Source organism: Mobula hypostoma, chromosome 8 (genome assembly GCF_963921235.1).
Source record: "Mobula hypostoma chromosome 8, sMobHyp1.1, whole genome shotgun sequence".
In the NCBI taxonomy this organism is placed as follows: Eukaryota; Metazoa; Chordata; class Chondrichthyes; order Myliobatiformes; family Myliobatidae; genus Mobula; species Mobula hypostoma.
Genome location: NC_086104.1, coordinates 38,369,197 through 38,380,190, shown reverse-complemented (window position 1 = coordinate 38,380,190; position 10,994 = coordinate 38,369,197). Strand labels below are relative to the sequence as shown.

Sequence of the window (10,994 nt, the reverse complement as noted above, 5' to 3'; positions counted from 1 at the left end):
TATGCAAAATATTGAAACTGGATGCCAGTCCACATACAATGATCTTAATGATAACTTGCAAGATATCATTCATTATTATTTTTATTAATAATGTATCATTCTCTTTGTTTTCTAAAAGTACATTTTGCATCTAATTACAACATGGGCATTCTCTGGAAAATGAGGAATCGTGTCAGAAGTCTACTTTCAAGGAAACTATTAAAATAATTTATTGGATCATTAGAACTTCCAATTCTTGCATTTCAGTTTACTTGTGTGTCATATCTTTTGTGACAGATTACAGAAATATTTTTAATGTAATATTTAAACACTATGCACAATATGCCAAAATGTAATCTGTATTTTAAACAAATCCCGATGGTGAAACTTGGGTGTAATGGAATGGTGTTTTTGTTTCGCCAGATGTTCTTTTTTTATGTCCTGAAGAAAAGTTTCAGCCCAAAACATCAACTGTTTATTCTTTTCCATTGATGCTGCCTGGCCTGTCGACCTCCCCCAGCATTTTGTGCATTTTGCTTTGGATTCCCAGCATCTGCAGATTTTCTCATGTTGGTTCTTTTTTTTAATGTGGGGAAATTGAATGTCAGTTTTTTCTGCAATTCACATGGTTTTGTTGGTCTGTATCCACCCAATGCTAATTTCCAGATAAGCAGTGAATCTAATAGTAGATTTATCAATAGTTTCCCAGTAAAGTTTTTAAGACTTTAGAATGGAGCTGTTGTTTGTGTTCTATGCATTGACAATACAGTATTAAGCAAATCAAGTTCTTGCACTCTGCTGAAGGATCCAATGCAATGCTTTCACAAAACTGTCAGCATGGACCTGCATCCTATTTGCACTGGCCATTGCCAGTGACAGGAAGTTCCAGAGCATTAGGCCGACTCTGGAAGGGGGTGCGAGGAAGGGACTGTGGAGAAGGCAGGGCTGGACTGACATTAAAGATAAGGGCAAGAAAGAGGAAGGGAAAGTGAATGAAGAAGGCAGCAGTGGGAAACAGACAGTGGGTAGGAGGAAGGAGCAAGAGAAAGGGAGCAGAAGTAGAAGAGGATCAAGAGGACAAGAGGGATTTGGAAAGGAAGGAGGAATGAGAGAAATAGATTGAGAGGGAGGAGAATAGAAATAGATGGTGATAAAGGGGAACAGAGTCAGACAAGTGGTAGAAAAAGGGTATAAATATACAGAGCATTTCAGACTTATTAGTAGTCATTGAAGAATATCAAGAAGAATGACATGGGGAGAATAGAATCCATTCCTCTGGCTTTAGTTTCTGCAATGCACGACTCGCACATCTGCATCATGGTATGTATTTCAGTTTATAGGAATTGTATGTGTTTTAAGAACGTGTGGATTCAAACGTGCACTGCTGTAAATAAATGAACTGTGTTTTAAACTACTTTATTAGCTGGAAGTATATTCCCCTCCTTAGGGAGGGGGGGTGCGGGTACGGGGACCCACTGCTCATATAGTTGGTATTGGCAGCTAAAATCCTCCGCAGAGAATAAACAGGGAAGTAAACCAGTCTTTGAAGATTGGGTAGTTACAGTATAATCTCCCTTTAGTGAGAGTATTTGTGGCTATTTATATGTGATACAGCTTAAGATCTTTGTTTGAATTTATAACATTTGTGGTCAGTGGACCCAATACCATCACAAAGGGAGAAAGGAATAGGAGAAAGGAGGAGGAAAGAAGCATATTAAAAAATAAGTCAGTAAAGGGAAAGGCAAGGGAGGGAAGGGAAGGAGCAGAAGAGGGAGGCAGATGCTTACGACAGAAGGGAAGAGAAGTGAAAATAGAAAGGCAAGGATAAAAAGAAGGGATAAAGAAAAAGAGTGGAGAGGAATGCAGGCATGAGAAGCTAAATGTAGCAACGAAGTGGGATTGAGGGAATGAAGGAAAACGCTGCAGTTAGGAAGAAATGGACGAGCAATGTGCAGGAAAAAAAGGTTGGAAAAGGAAAGATGATATGGGGGGAGTTGGAAGGAAGGAATGCAGGGAAGCAATGGGGATAGAAGTAGAGAGGGATTGCTGGAGAGTAGGGATGTGTGGGAGAGCCAAGGGAGGGAAAGATGTTATAGTGGAAATGACAGAAGGGTAGAAGGGTAAGAGATGAGATAAAATCAGTGAAGAGGCGAAGAAATGGGTATTGGGAATAGAGGGGTGAAGTTGAGTGGGAACCAGAGAGTTGGGAATTTGGGTTAAAGATTGTGAGATGATAGATTGGAGATGGGGAAAAGATGATGGAGTGAAAGGATTGGTGATCTGTAGAGTAGATGGAAAATTGTGGTGTGAATGAAGTCTGGGGCTAGGATCAGGGTGGTTTGTTGGGGTAAGGGCTTAAGGAGCCTGGGAGTGCATGGGGTTTTAAGGTGGAGTGGCAGTTGAATTAGGTGCAAATGCAGGTGATGAATTAAGGTTTAAGGTTGGGAGTGAGTGGATGCGAATTGCTGTTGATGGGGCAAGGGTTTGTGCCTGTTAGTTGTTGGGTTTGGCTGTGGAGGGGGATTGGGTGGTACAGAATTGAGTCTGCTGGTAGGGGAAAGTGGGCTTGGGTCACTGTTTTGAGGGCGCTGAGTTGCTGAGGGTTGCACGGGTGAACGACATTTTGGGATAAGTATGGGGTAAGGGTGAGGCGGAGGAGGAGGAGGAGGGGCGAGTGCAGCCAGGAAGCGAGGGGGAGGGAAGCGAGGCCGGTTTGGCCGCGGCGCCGCCACAACATCAGCAGGAGGCGACGGCAGGCGCGGAGCGGCGAGCTCCCCGGGCGGGCACTCGGGTAGCCCTGTGTCCATCGGCAGCACCCAGGAGCAGGGGAGAGCAGGAGTCACCGCCCCCTTGACCTCCCCTCGCTCCGACACCAGCCTCTCAACCGGCATAAAACATAATAAAAGGGGCGGAATGGCGGCAAATATGTACAGGGTCGGAGGTAGGTGGCTGCCTGGCTGTGCTTGTTTATTGATGGAACGGGGTCGAGTCGATCAGTTGGGGAACTGATCAAAGAGTCGGAGGCTGCCCGCCCGGGCCTCACCGGCCTTATTGTTTATTAATCTGCTTCTCGAGGCGAAACTGCAGCTTTAAATAATAACCAGGAGGCGTTTAAACAACAAAACACCCACAAAAAAAACTGGGAAAGTTCACGGGGCTGGGCAGGACTCAGTTGGTGAAAATATCAATTATTGGCTCCTCCCCTTCCAAATGATATATATATGAGGAGAAACTCCTGTTTAATATTTTTTCAAAGTTATTTGAAGTGTTGGAGTTTTTAGTTGGAGTGTGAGGTGGTGGGGTTGGTGATTGAACACAGTTATCAGTGGAGTCAGTGGAAAAATGGCGAAGTGACACTCAGTTCAGTGGCTCCCTCCCTCCCCCTCGGAGCGAGGCCTGTACCTTCAAACCCGGGGTGCGCTGCCACTGTTTCTCTCCCTCTCCAGGTAGAACAAAAGATATTCACTGTTGAATAACCTCCCTCTGCAATCTCCGGTCTGAAAAGATGTATACCCTAATAAAAGGCACGTGTATGTTTGTTGGACCAGTTCACCTTTTTAAATGTACAATTTATTTTTTTTCATTACAAGAAGGAACCGGCATGGCTGCAGCATCACTGGACAGATAATCTGCGTTAGCTGCCACCAGTTTTTGTTAACCTATAAAATGCCGGCCATTTATTAACAGCTCCAATTTTGGAGAGGGAGAGTTGCAGGAAATTAGAAAACAAGCGGGCGCCCGAGTGTGTGTGGAGTGCTAGCTGTCAAATTAATTTTCAGCCATCTTTTAAATGTTTTACAGTTAATAATAAAATGCTAAATATTTAGTATCAAAAGGCAGAAAACCCCACAGATGACGGAAATCTGAAATAAAACAGAATGCTGGAACTGCTCAGGAGGTCAGCTTGCATTTTGGAGCTAGAAACAGTGTTAATATTTTAGGTTCATTTGGAACTTTTGAAATATTTTGACAAATGTTGTCTTGGCTTCTCTCTCTGATACTGCCTGACTGTTAATTATTTCCAGTATTTTTGGCTTGCAAATGATTAATAATTTGTTGATTGGCTTGATTCTAAATTGGGGTGGTTAGTTTGGCGTCTTTGATAAGTGAATGCTCTGTGTGTGAGCATCATTAAGGAGTATAAGACACAGGAGCATGCTGTTCAATTAGATCATGGTTGGTCTGTAACCAACTCCTCTAATCTGCCTTTACTCCAGATCTCTTGTGGTTTTTGTACTGAGTATTGTCGGTCCTTAAATATAGAAGTTTTGGCGATAATTCCAAAGATGCATAACTTACTGAACAAAGAAATTTCTCTCCAGCTTAGATCTAAACTTTTTTGACACTTGGTCTTGAAATTGCCCTCTTGATCTACTTGTGTTGGAGAAAGTAACCTTACAGCATATATTGTGTCAAACCCTGCAGAATGTTGTAATCTTTCACTGAGACAGCCTTTTAATCTCTGAGGAGTACTGTATGTGGATATTCTACTCAATCTTTGCTTATGGTTTTGTGAATTCCTTTATAAATTCAACAAGTTCTCTTGTAGTCAGAACTCCTGTAGTAAATGTTAATGCAACACTTGTCTTAACTGCTTGCAATATTTGTGTTATTTATGTTTTGCCCAAAGGTTTCTATTTAAATCAGATAGGTTGCACTTTGACCCTTTGTTTATTTATAAATATAGCTTCTAAATTACCGAGAACCTGAGTACAAATTATGGTGGCACTGAATTCAGCCTGGTAACTGGAAAATGATCTGTATTTTATGTACTGTAACAAATAACTATACCTTCTAACATACCATTTCCCATATTTGAGCACTTAAGTGCCTTTTGGAAGATCTTCTTACACTACCTCCAGTGGTTCAGCCTTATCAACCTTGGTTGTACATTCTTGGAAAAAACCTAGATACTATCTTCCCACCATAAAACTAAGTTGACTGTACTTAGTCTTATTATGACTCTCTGTCTTTGCTATTAGCAAAGACATTTCATGGTGGACTGCAGCATTGATTTCAGATCAAGTAATCTGCGGTTCCTTTATTTTTCTCTTACCTTTGTTATTGCATGTTAGATTTGTTACCTTTCAATCCATTGTAACCGTTTCAGAATCAAGGCAAGTTTGGAAGATCATGTTTGTATCTTTGAGCCATAAGAATGTATGAATAAGAAATGTTGGAAACGTTTATGTAACTTGATTGCATTTTTCTTTCTTTTATTTCAGACTATGTTTACTTTGAAAATTCTTCCAGTAATCCTTACTTAATAAGAAGAATAGAAGAACTCAATAAGGTATTTTAAATGTGTATGTACACTTAGTTACTTTTCTGTGTTATTTCCAGCTCCAGACTTAACTGTTCTAATGCTGTTCGGCCAGTTGCCAACTTTCTTGAAATTTTACTTAATCCAAACTCTGCTTCATTATTAAATTCTGAAGCATTCTTTATAGTCACCTCATCTGTTTTTGATAGATTGCTTTGCCAATTTCCCAATGCTTCAAATTAAATTATTCTTCCTTGTTTCTGTTTCAGCATATTGTTTTACATTTTCATACTCTATGATTATCTTTCCACATTTTTCTGGTCATGACATGGTGCATTGAACACTCTGTATCCCACTGTTGGGATATGTGCCTTCAGCCACATTGGGACATGCACTAGACTCAAATAAAACTCAGCAATTTTTTTTAAATTTACCTCATTTGTTTATCTCAGTAAAAAAAACCATAGCTTACTATTTCCCATATTTGATACTAGACTATTTTTCTCATGCCTCAGTGATGTTCTATACAATGTTTTTTTTCCGCAGAGGTTATATGTAATTGCAAATTACATCAGGATTCTAAATATATGGTAATATGTGATTTAGACTGAAGACCTAACCTTTATAGATTCTGGTGCCCCAACTGTATACATCAAATCCTTGAAGGTTTTATCCCATACTTGCTGATCCTCATAGATGGATCAGAAGTGGAGAGAGTGAGCAGCTTCAAGTTCCTGGGTGTCAAGGTCTCTGAGGAGCTAACCTGGTCCCAACATATCTATGTAGTTATAAAGAAGGCAAGACGGCGGCTATACTTTTATTAGGATATTGAAGAGATTTGGCATGTCGACAAATACACTCAAAAACTTTTATAGTTGTACTGTGGAGAGCATTCTGACAGGCTGCATCACTGTCTGGTATGGAGGGGCAATTGCACAGGACCAAAAGAAGCTGCAGAAGGTTGTAAATCTAATCAGCTCCAACTTGGGTACTAGCCTACAAAGTAGCCAGGACAGCTTTAGGGAACGGTGTCTCAGAAAGGCAGCATCCATTATTAAAGACCCCCAGCACCCATGGCATGCCCCTTTCGCACTGTTACCATCAGGTAGGAGATACAGAAGCCTGAAGGCACACACTCAGCGATTCAGGAACTGCTTCTTCCCCTCTGCCATCCGATTCCTAAATGGACATTGAACCTTTGGACACTACCTCACTTTTTTTTAATATACAGTATTTCTGTCTTTGCATGTTTTTAAAAATCTATTCAATATACATAATTTACTTGTTTATTATTATTATTTTTTTCTCTGCTAGATTATATATTGCATTGAACTGTTGTTGCTAAGTTAACAAATTTCCCGTCACATGCTAGTGATAATAAGCCTGATTCTGATTTGTTGATTAAGAGTATGGGTATTCAAAGCTGTTAGTAATTGATTGAGTCTTGTTTGAGTTTATGTGGCACGGAGGCAGAGGGATTTGTCATCCCTGATAAGAATACTTTTCAGTAGTAAATATGAGCATATGGTGGGGGAGAAGGAAGTGGCATTTTTGGTTTTAATAGCAGAAGATTCTGGAAATGTTCAGCGTATTAGAAAATATTAAAATGAGGAATAGATTAACAAATCAACTGAACTTTCTTTTAGGCAGTCCTTTGGGTCTGGGAATGATTTTTGTCTCACAGATTTTGAGGCAGTTGGCAAGGACAATAGGTGACCTGCAGACTTTACCTTTTGTTGAGGGTAGGAGCAGCTTCACAGGGCAAATGGATGGTTAGTCTGCCTCCCGCCATTCTCGCCGGGCTTCTGCGTGCTATTGATGGAGGGAGTTGAGCTTGTCAATGCCATCTCGGATGCTCTTTCCTCATTTTCCATGGTTATTGGTCAGGGTTTCTCATGAGGGTGAAAAAGCCTTTGCTTTTTCATGGAGGCTTTGAAAGCATTCTTGAATTGTTTCCTCACCATAGTGTCTATGAACTTGGAACAGAGAATCTATTGTTAGATATGTGAATAATGTAACCCACTGATTGGAGCTGATTAAATATAACTTAGTGCTGAGGACGTTGCTCAGAGAGGATGCTGATACTGGTTTGTTTATTCTGGTTGAAGATCTGGAGGATTTTTTCAGAATCAAAGTTGAGTTTATTGTCACTGACAAGTTGTTATGTAGCAACAGTACAGTGCCCTTGACACAACCCTCGGAAGCCCCTTGCGATTGTGTGCATTAGCACCTCCATACCCAGTGATGATGCAACCAGTCAGAATGCTCTCCAGTGTACATAATGTAGAACGTACTTGAGACTTTGGTGACACACTAAATGTCCTCAAACTTTGAATGAAATATAGCTGCTCGTGTGTCTCTGCTGTGAGAGTGGAAGTCACTGCTGCCCAATTAGTTCATGGGCTTTGAGCCAGATTTGAGGTCTTGTATTTCAGTCATTTCCCTGGATATTCAAAGATTCTGCTGATTAGCAAAGGCTTTGAAGGAGTTTGCCTTCAGTATCTACCTTTGCAGAAAGGTTATTCTTTGGGTACATGAAGTGGTCCATGTTTTCCAGGGTTTCATTGATAAATGTTTTTGTACAGTGGAGATAAGTTGCTAGTTGAAATCAGATCTTTGTTTTGTTTGGTGTAAGATTCATGCTTTACTGATTTAATGATTGGACACAGAAGTTCAGCATCCACAACTATAAACACGCATGAGTTGACCGTGTATTACCACTTGAACTTGGTTTTGAAATGTAATTGTCAAAGGTTGAGCAGTTGTCCAATTTAGTTGCAGGTTAACTCCACTCCAGTGGGAAGTTTGTTGGAGGTGAAGCTCCATTGCGACAGGAAACATTCAGAAATGCTTTGAGCAATTATCTAATAAATATAGCTTACCAAGAATACATTTTTTTAGATATCTCCAAGTTAGAATTTTCCTAAGTACTATACTTTCTTCCTTTCCAATGCTCCCTCCTACATATATTTTAGATAGTGTAATTAACCTTAATCCATGTCAGAAAGTTACAACGGCTGTTATTTATAATATTATTATGAAACTTAGGAAAGCTCCATTTGATAAGATTAGGTCAGATTGGGAACAGGAATTGGGTTTTATTATTTCGGCAGATGACTGGGTGCAGATTTTACAACTAGTCAATACTTCCTCTATCTGTGCTAAACATTCCCTAATTCAATTTAAAGTTGTCCATAGAGCACATATGTCCAAAGATAAATTAGCTCGTTTCTATTCTCATATTAATCCTTTTTGTGATAGATGTCAGGGGCAGATAGCCTCTTTAACTCATATGTTTTGGTCCTGTCCTACTCTGGAAACTTTTTGGACGGACATTGTTAATATTATCTCAAAGGTATTGAATATAGATATCTCTCCCCATCCTATTACTGCTATCTTTGGATTACCTAAAATTTCCAGTAACTTTCTCCTTCAGCCTGTAGAATGATTGCATTTCTTACTTTAATGGTGAAAAGATGTATTTTACTACATTGGAAAGAGACTAAAGCTCCAACTACGTTTTTTTGGTTTTCCCAGACGATATTATGCTTAAATTTGGAGAAAATTAGAAGTAATCTTTATGATTCTTCAGTTAAATTCGAACAGACCTGGAGAGCTTTTATTCAACATTTTCATTTAATGTAATTTTTTTTTCTCTCAGTCCATATTTATATTCCCTTCTTGTTTTTTTTAAAACTTTTTAATGGAGGTCAGGTTTGAGGACGTGATTTTAAGTTCTTTAACTCTACTTGTTTCCTAGTTAGCCCACTGCTTTGCTTTTTAGTTTAGTTGCACGGTGGGGTTTTTTTGGGGTTTTTTTTTGGGGTTTTTTATTTCTTTCTTTATTGATATATATAAAAATTAGTATACTATTATATTACCTTGTTATTTTATGTTTAAATTGCACTGTTTGTATTAATTTTTTTCTGTATTAATATTTCCTGTAATATATTATATTCTAACAGTGTATTAGTGCCTATATGGTTTACCTTCTGTGTACTTATTCAATAAAAAGATTTAAAAAGAAAAGGAAACATTCAGAAATGGTTTTGGGTGATGGGGCAGCCTTGCTTACCGGTCTACACTCAGACTGAGACTGTTGTGGACCCATTGGTTAAGATCACGTTTGTGTACCATCGTGTAAGTAACCAGACAGTGAAGAAAGAGGCTGATTTTGATAAGGGTGCTTCACAGTCCCTCTCAATTGGCAAGTTTATTTTTTTCCCTGGATTTCTCTTGAAGTTATCAAGCAGTAAAGATCACGTTCACTTGGCTTCTAAGCCACCGGTAGAGGTATTTGGGTAGGACCCCTTTGATAACTTTACCGATAGTAGCCAGCTGGAAGACCCATCTGTAATTACTGCAATTAGATTTGTCTCCTTCCTTGAAGATGATCATGATTCTAGTGTCTCTAGTGCTTCCTTTGCTTCCAATATGGGAGATATGAGACTTGAATTTGTGACTGATATTCATCACTTGAGCAGGGATGCCGACACCTTTTGAGGTCATATTATTTTACAGTTGACGTTTGGAAATGGACTGAAATATGCTTATGAGTTGTTTGATGTCTTTTCATTATGGGTTTTAGTGAGACTGGATCTAGTGACTTGCTATGAGATTGAATCACAGATACACTTGTGCCATATCCATAGCAATTGTTGAGTTCTTAGCACTTTTTCTTCCAGTGGGTTGACGGCCTCTTTGATGCACTGTCCTTTGTGTTGCCTCATAATGGAGGATGCATGGGCCCTTGGCTGTGTGGGTGTGGCTGGTGTTGACAGCAGGATATAGTCAGCAGTGGTTTCTGGATTTCCTACAGTCTCTTCACCCAGCATTTGTCTGTGAGTTAATTAATCGTTCCTTAGAATTGGAAATGTCGGCAGTTAAGCAAATTTTAAAATGAGAGAAATGGGAGAGGCAGAAGGAATGAACAAAAGGAAGTTCTCTGAAAAGATGAACTTGCCTGAGGCTAAGTGTCAAAGAAGGAAGGTAATAGCTCAGGCATTGAAACAAGAGAAGTTTCTAGAAAATGAAAATAAATTGTTTTATTATTGCCACGTGTACTGAAGTGCAGAGAAAAACCTTGTTTTACAGGTATCGAAACAGACCATTTACTCACATCAGTCCTTTCAGTATATTGAGGTAGTACAAGAGAGAAGCAATACTACAAAGCAGGGCATTGGAGGAGCAGACGTCAGAGTAGAGGGAGACAGAGTAGGAGGGCTTTGATTCAGTGGGGCTTTGGTGATAACAGGTCGAGGCGAGGTAGGTTGCCTGTGTAGAATACAGACAGGAAGTATGTGTGTGAGGCCGGTGTTCTGTGCTCGGTGTCAGATGTGGGAAGTCCAGGAGACTCCCGGCCTCTCTGATGGAAATGTCTGCGCTAGGTGCGTCGAGCTGCAGCTCCTTCGGGGCCGTGTTAGGGAACTGGAGATGCAGCTTGATGACCTTCGTCTGGTCAGGGAAAGTGAGAACATAGAACATAGAATAGTACAGCACAGTACAGGCCCTTCGGCCTACAATGTTGTGCCGACCCTTACACCCTGCCTCCCATATAAGCCCCCACCTTAAATTCCTCCATATACCTGTCTCGTAGTCTCTTAAACTTCACTAGAGTATCTTCCTCCACCACTGACTTAGGCAGTGCATTCCATGCACCAACCACTCTCTGAGTAAAAAAACCTTCCTCAAGTATCCCCCTTGAACTTCCCACCCCATACTTTAAAGCCATGTCCTCTTGTACTGAGCAGTG

General features: G+C 40.1%; 1 protein-coding gene across 5 annotated transcripts in view; it reads left to right on the top strand.

The window, feature by feature from the left end:
- The first annotated feature begins 2,667 nt into the window (after positions 1-2,667).
- LOC134350477 (metastasis-associated protein MTA3-like) overlaps positions 2,668-10,994 on the top strand; it is a 216,570-nt gene continuing 208,243 nt past the window's right edge. For 4 of the 5 annotated variants that reach the window (XM_063055687.1, XM_063055686.1, XM_063055688.1 and 1 more), the window contains exons 1-2: positions 2,668-2,920; positions 5,205-5,272. In XM_063055687.1, the coding sequence (XP_062911757.1) occupies positions 2,893-2,920; positions 5,205-5,272 (96 nt within the window). In that variant the 5' untranslated portion in view covers positions 2,668-2,892. Of the gene's footprint in view, positions 2,921-5,204; positions 5,286-10,994 lie in introns of all 5 variants that reach the window. The other variant, XM_063055690.1, reaches the window with a different exon arrangement.